At 43.5% G+C, this 6000-nt stretch overlaps 1 protein-coding gene across 1 annotated transcript in view; it reads right to left on the reverse strand.

The window, feature by feature from the left end:
* Positions 1–900: 900 nt before the first annotated feature.
* The window catches only part of LOC119277502 (TBC1 domain family member 8B-like), a 10662-nt gene continuing 5562 nt past the window's right edge, over positions 901–6000 (reverse strand). Inside the window, exons 12-18 of the mRNA XM_037558788.1 lie at positions 5606–5667; positions 4909–4978; positions 3870–3950; positions 3682–3783; positions 2768–2907; positions 2440–2557; positions 901–1496 (exon numbers count right to left, since the gene is read on the reverse strand). Coding sequence (XP_037414685.1) covers positions 1248–1496; positions 2440–2557; positions 2768–2907; positions 3682–3783; positions 3870–3950; positions 4909–4978; positions 5606–5667 — 822 coding nt within the window. The 3' untranslated portion in view covers positions 901–1247. The remainder of the gene's footprint in view (positions 1497–2439; positions 2558–2767; positions 2908–3681; positions 3784–3869; positions 3951–4908; positions 4979–5605; positions 5668–6000) is intronic.

The following is a 6000-nucleotide window of genomic DNA, read 5'->3' on the forward strand; positions in this document are numbered from 1 at the left end:
TGAACAGCTCATCCCAATTAGACCCAATTGTGAGGTAGGAACACAACGCCATGTCCATCGGCAGCGGCAGAATGTCCTGGCTCCATGTCGATCCCGCCTTATGCCCCCATAAAAACCCTTTTCTCACTCTCCCTATTGTGTCAGTTCTTTCTCTCACCGGCCAAAACTCCGATGCACAACCCCATCGCCACCGACCAAAATGGTGCCCTGCCGCACCCGCGAGGAGCTGCCCTAGGCCTCCCGCACCGCCTGGTTACTCTCGGGGTGCCGGCACCGGCCCCTCCCGTCATCCTGGAGTTTCAGTGGACGACACTAACTCCTCTCGTCATTGCCTATATCCACCACCAGATGAAGTGGGGTCATCCTACGCACCGCGCTTTTGTTGCTTGGTGCGTCCACCTCACACCGCCCGTGTCGCCACCCCACACAGTGACGCGGCCATGACGCTGAGTGGCCCGTGTCGCCACCTCACACCATCTAAAGGCATAGGTGCTCGTGGCCGACTCGGATGGCTCCGAAAATGGCGAGCCGGTGCAAATCTCCATCCTGCAAGATAAAAAAATACTAAGGTACAAGATTATCAAAAGAATAAATAAATAAACTATTAGAAACTCTTTTCACCATAGGGGCAACGGCCGACCCTGGCCGGCCGCAATGTATCTCCTTCGTTAACAGCTGCAGATTCAAGCGCGAGAGTGTTAAAATTTTGAATTTTTAATAGCAATGTATACGTTGGAGTTAGATTTGCATAGACAGAGGCAAATGTGTAGAATTACCTGAACAGAACCACCGTATCAGATCTTACATCATACTCCTTTGGATATTGATCGCTGCCACAATCGTGATTGTGTAGCTTTTTTCGCCGTTTTTCTTTTAGTACAAGACACATTGTGGCCCATGTTCAAAGAAAACAATTCCTTCAGATATGTTACAAATACCATGTTCTACAAAAAATGCACTTTGCATTCACGTCGTACGTCTTTCATGTATATATATCCATAACTTACACTCTTACAGCCATCCTAACAATGAACAGGAAAAACATAACTTATTATCTTTTGACGAGGTATGGTTGGAAAGGTTGAATCTATGAACCTAAACGAAGTGACACAAGCTGGACAAGGGGAAGAAAAGGGGGGAAAACTACAACAATACACGATTTAAAAATTGGAGCCGAATGTCGTGACTACAGCTTCCTTTCAAAATCAGAAGGCACTATCTACCACCAAATGTGATCGGCCGACGGATCAATCCAGTTTTATTTCTTCTAAATGTCCTTCCTGCCCGTTCATTTTATCCGTGGTCGTCTCGACAGTTGGCACATCGCTGTCCATCTTGGCCGTCTCCAATCCGGGTTCATCCCTGTTGGGTGTCTCCACTCGCTGTTCACCCTCTTTAGGCGTGGCCTCCTGGTTTCCGTGGTCTGTCTTTGGTGTCTCAACACTTTGCTCAGTGTTGTTATTAAGCTTGCCGTTTGTTGACTCGTCTTGTTTGCCCTGTAAAGAATCCATGGCACCAGTAACATAATATAAGAAAAGGGAGAACTTTCATATTGATCTCATATAGTTAGTCGAACATACCAAAAGTGAGGAAAAGCATAAGGGAGTTATAAAACCAAAGAACAAGAAACCTTGTAAATTGCTAGTGAATGTGTGCTTTGAATATAAGTGTAAAACAAAGAAGGCAAAACGCCATGTGCCCCTTCAATCACATTTATCAGCCCTATTCAGGATATATTTAAAGAATATAAATCGTTTAAGCACTCAATAAACACAATTTTCATGTACTCTCATAGGCCATGGAACTAAGATTATCATGTCTTCCCCGTCAGCATCCCCCTAAACCTAAATGGCAGGAGATGAAAGCCCACTTGCAACTACAACTAGCAGAAGAGCATTTATTAGAATATTTTTTTTTATCACTGATAAGACCTTGAATGAATCAGAATGTTCTCTCAGGTAACAAGCTAGCAAAATATTTTCCTGCTTTTGCAGTAAGATGGAAGCTAAGAGCAAAAACAAAAACCCTGCAGGGTTGATTCCTTCAAAATGGACTTGGTGGGTGTTTATGCAAAAAAAGGGCTTATTTGCAAAACATGTGGGGTCAGTAAGATTCGAGCTGTACCAAAAAAAAGTACACTCAACCCACCAGCTGCGTGTACATGGCAAAATTTTCCAACACGAATATGCATTAAAGGAACAATATTGTGTTATCCCTATTATGGAATTTGGGAGAAGAAGCTAGTATCCTAGCATTACGACTAAGAAAAAAGGATTACAGCTCGAACCTACTCCCTCCGTTCCGAATTACTTGTCTTAGATTTGTCTAGATACGGATGTATCTAGCACTAAAATGAGTCTAGATACATCTGTATCTAGACAAATCCAGACAAGTAATTCGGAACGGAGGGAGTACAATTCACTTGCCAGAAGAAAGTACCTTGTTCTTGTCACGCCAACTGAGTGAAAATGGGGCAAGCAAACTTATTTTTCTAGGCTGAAACTCCTGTGATGAATCTTGGTTCACTTGGCCAGGAGATGCGTCTCGCGTTGGTGTCCTAGAGGAGAAGGGACAAGGCATCATATCAGATTAGCACCGGAGTACTACAACAACAAATGGCTGTTAATTAAGCAATAGGACACTACCAGTCTCAAGGTATAATTCATGGGTCACTAGATATACCGCAGTAACAACAAGATTAGCAAACTCTTTCCTTGCCACTGTGTGTAGTTATCTGGTCTAATACCATCAAACAAGACCACTATACCTTGGAGAAGGAGAAGGGGATGGTAGTTGTGCTTTCTGATGGCTAGATTGGTATTGAAGTGTTGCCTCCAACATTGTTTCTGCCATGACTGCTCTGTTCTCCATTTGCGTGAGTGAAGCCATAGCTTCATCATACTTTTCCTGCATGGAGAGTTGAATGTATAACACATATAGCATAAATTGAGCAAGCAGAAACATATTTGGTTTTGTTGTATGCAAATCCCAGACAGGTGACCAGTGATGGCAAATAATCATGACCCAATACTAAGAGCCTGTTCGGCAGCCCTCTACTCCAGAAAAATCAGTCGCTCCACTCCGCTTCGCTCAGGAAGCGCTCTCCTGATCGAACTCCACCAAGCACGCCTGTTCGGCTGGCTCCGCTCCGTGCAAGCATGGGCTGCCAGCCCATTCGGGTGGGCAAGAAAATCATGGAGTCGAGCAACTGCTCACCCTGGAGAAAATAGATTCGTACCGTTTCATTGGTGGCACTTGGCAGTGGCACTTTCCGTAATTTTGAACAGATATCGATTCTGCTGAAACGAGGAGCGAGGGTCAGGCCGCTCCGCAAAATTGTATTGCGCGCCGCTCCACTCTCGAATATCAGAGCCGCAGAGCTGATGCGTTCGGCACCACTCCGCCCGCTCCGGTCGTGGAGTTCGGAGCTGGAGTGTTGCCGAACAGGCTCTAACAGTATGAAATTGGAGTTTCAGATTTTTTGCCGTTTTCCAGATTTCAAACAATAGGACACTAACATATAAATGTGTAGAAAGACCACTTCCATTCGATATTGCGGGCTCCCAATTTGATCGACAAATTTAGAGGGCCAAGACTTAATTGCTCATACTGAATCAGCTGCTAATCTTTCGTCGGGCTGTAGTTTCGGTGAGACGTGAGAGAGATACAAACTGAACTAACCTGAAGGACATGTGAAGCAAATTTCTGAGCAGCTGCATCTTGCTCAGCAAAGATGCGGGCATCCTCTGTAACCTTCTGTTCTTGCTCTACACGCATGAGGACCTACAGTGAAGTAAATTCATGGTTAAGTAGATATACTTTAGTAATAACAAGGTTAATTGAGAAGAACGCATAAATAGCAACTCTACCTGAAGCATTGCTTGTTCCTGTTCCTCCTTGTCTGATAGAGATTGCCTTAGCTCGGATAATTCTTGTTCTAACTGCTCTACCTGAGAAGTGAAACTAGAAATATTAAGAATTATCGCATTTCAAGTCTTGAAACCAGAAATTTCCAGCTCGCAGGACTAGCTTAATTTATATAGCATTTTCTAGTTGATAAACTGGTTATCAAATACTCCCTCCGTCCCAAAATAAGTGTCTCAACCTCGAATGCACCGATATGGATACGGGTATCAGTATCGGGCCAATACGGATACGTAAATTCGTCATTTTCAAAAAGTGCCAATACGGATACGTTGTAGGTACTCAAAGCCATCTGGAGGAGATGAGAATGATAGATCTTCAGAGATCAGAGAAGAAAGAAGAGGAGATGAGCTTGGCTGGGCAGGAGAAATGGAGAAGATAAGTGTCCATGGCTGTTGCGTCAGAGGGGACGTTGGTGAGTAGGAGGAGGAGCTCGTCACCGGCTAGCCGCCACTGCTGCTAGCCCTGGGACCTGGGTGAGCAGCTGCTGGCGACACAGCCGCCGCCTGGTGTGAGCATGGGAGGGAGGAAAGACGCTGTGAGGGAAAGGATCGGGGGCATCGGGGCACTAGGGTTGCTGGTTGCTTCTTAACTGGGCTGAGCGGGCTCTTACCTGGGCTGGAAAAGTATCCAAAACGTACTGGCGAAGTATCCTTAGAGTATCGTAATTGTTTTAAATCATTTATTCTCCGATACTCCAGTGATACGTATCGGGGGCGTATCGGAGGAGTATCGGTATCGGATACGGTATCAGATCCGGATTTGCTGGTCGGCTGAAGTATCCGTGCATTCGAGGTCTCAACTTTGTACTAGCTCTAGTACAAATTTGTAATAAGCTCAAGACACTTATTTTGGGACGGAGGGAGTAGAAGGTACTATCAAAATTCAGGCCCAGTATGCAAGATGAACAACACATAGCTGAATAATGGTAATGGTGGGTGACAGTATGAGAAAGATAGTCACCAAAAATGTCCAAATGTTTACCTTTGCACTTAATTCACGTCGATTATCTTGCTTAACCATCTCCATCAGTGCTGTCTCTAGTTCATCAGCCCTGGATATGGATGAAAAGAAATAATCAGAAGGGTACTTCGACTGTTCGAGAAACCCAGAAGAAACAATTCCACTGACTAACGTATTCCGAACGACGAGAACATTTTCTATAGAGAAACATCTTTTGCTCAACAGTACACTAACAATACCTCCGATAGTAAGAAATTTTTCTCCACCAGATAAGAGTTTGCTTACATATAGCTTTTGCAGTATTAATATTGGTCAGCAGCTAAACATGAGAATACTAAGCACGGCTGAAACAATTACTAGAAGGTTCAGGGTCACTTCTGAAAGTGGACTAAATTTTGGTCCATAATTTGATCGATTTTGAACAAGCTAGTAGTTGACGTTTGTTCTCAAAGAGATTGTCCAGATTTAGTGACTTTTTGTCCATGATAACTGTTAGCTCTGATTGGGTTCGTCATGAAATAAACTAGAGTTGACTAGCTGCAGAATAATATGTTCCATCCAGTCAGTGGTCAATAGGACCGAAGCAGCTATCTACTGACAGCAGGTTCCATTTGATTTCAAATGTTACAAAGGTTAATACATCTCCGTTTACAAGTGTGTGGATATGCAAATTAATGGCTCAAACTGGTGACGATCTTGGATATTTCAAAAAACAGACCTCAGAACAGCTGATCTTCTCTCCTCTAGCAATCTACATAGCTCAACCTTCAGCCAGATAACCTGAAATAATACGACCAAACTTAAATGTTGTAAGCAATCGGGTTTGGTGACCACTCAAGACTTACATAAGCATAAGTTTTTTAATGGTGGAAAGTATCATGGTTGCAGTGCTTGTTAGAACAGATAGCCATACAAATTCTAACACCTACTCCCTCTGTAAAGAAATATAAGATCGTTCAGATTTTTATATTAGTGACCTAAACGATCTTATATTCCTTTACAGAGGGAGTACATAATATTTTGGATCAGGAGCTCAATGGTTCCCAGGGATTGAAGATTCTGTCTATGCTATTTGTATAGATCATAGTGAAAAGTACATGTAAATTATTGGAC

This window comes from Triticum dicoccoides, chromosome 3B (genome assembly GCF_002162155.2).
Source record: "Triticum dicoccoides isolate Atlit2015 ecotype Zavitan chromosome 3B, WEW_v2.0, whole genome shotgun sequence".
Lineage (NCBI taxonomy): Eukaryota > Viridiplantae > Streptophyta > Magnoliopsida > Poales > Poaceae > Triticum > Triticum dicoccoides.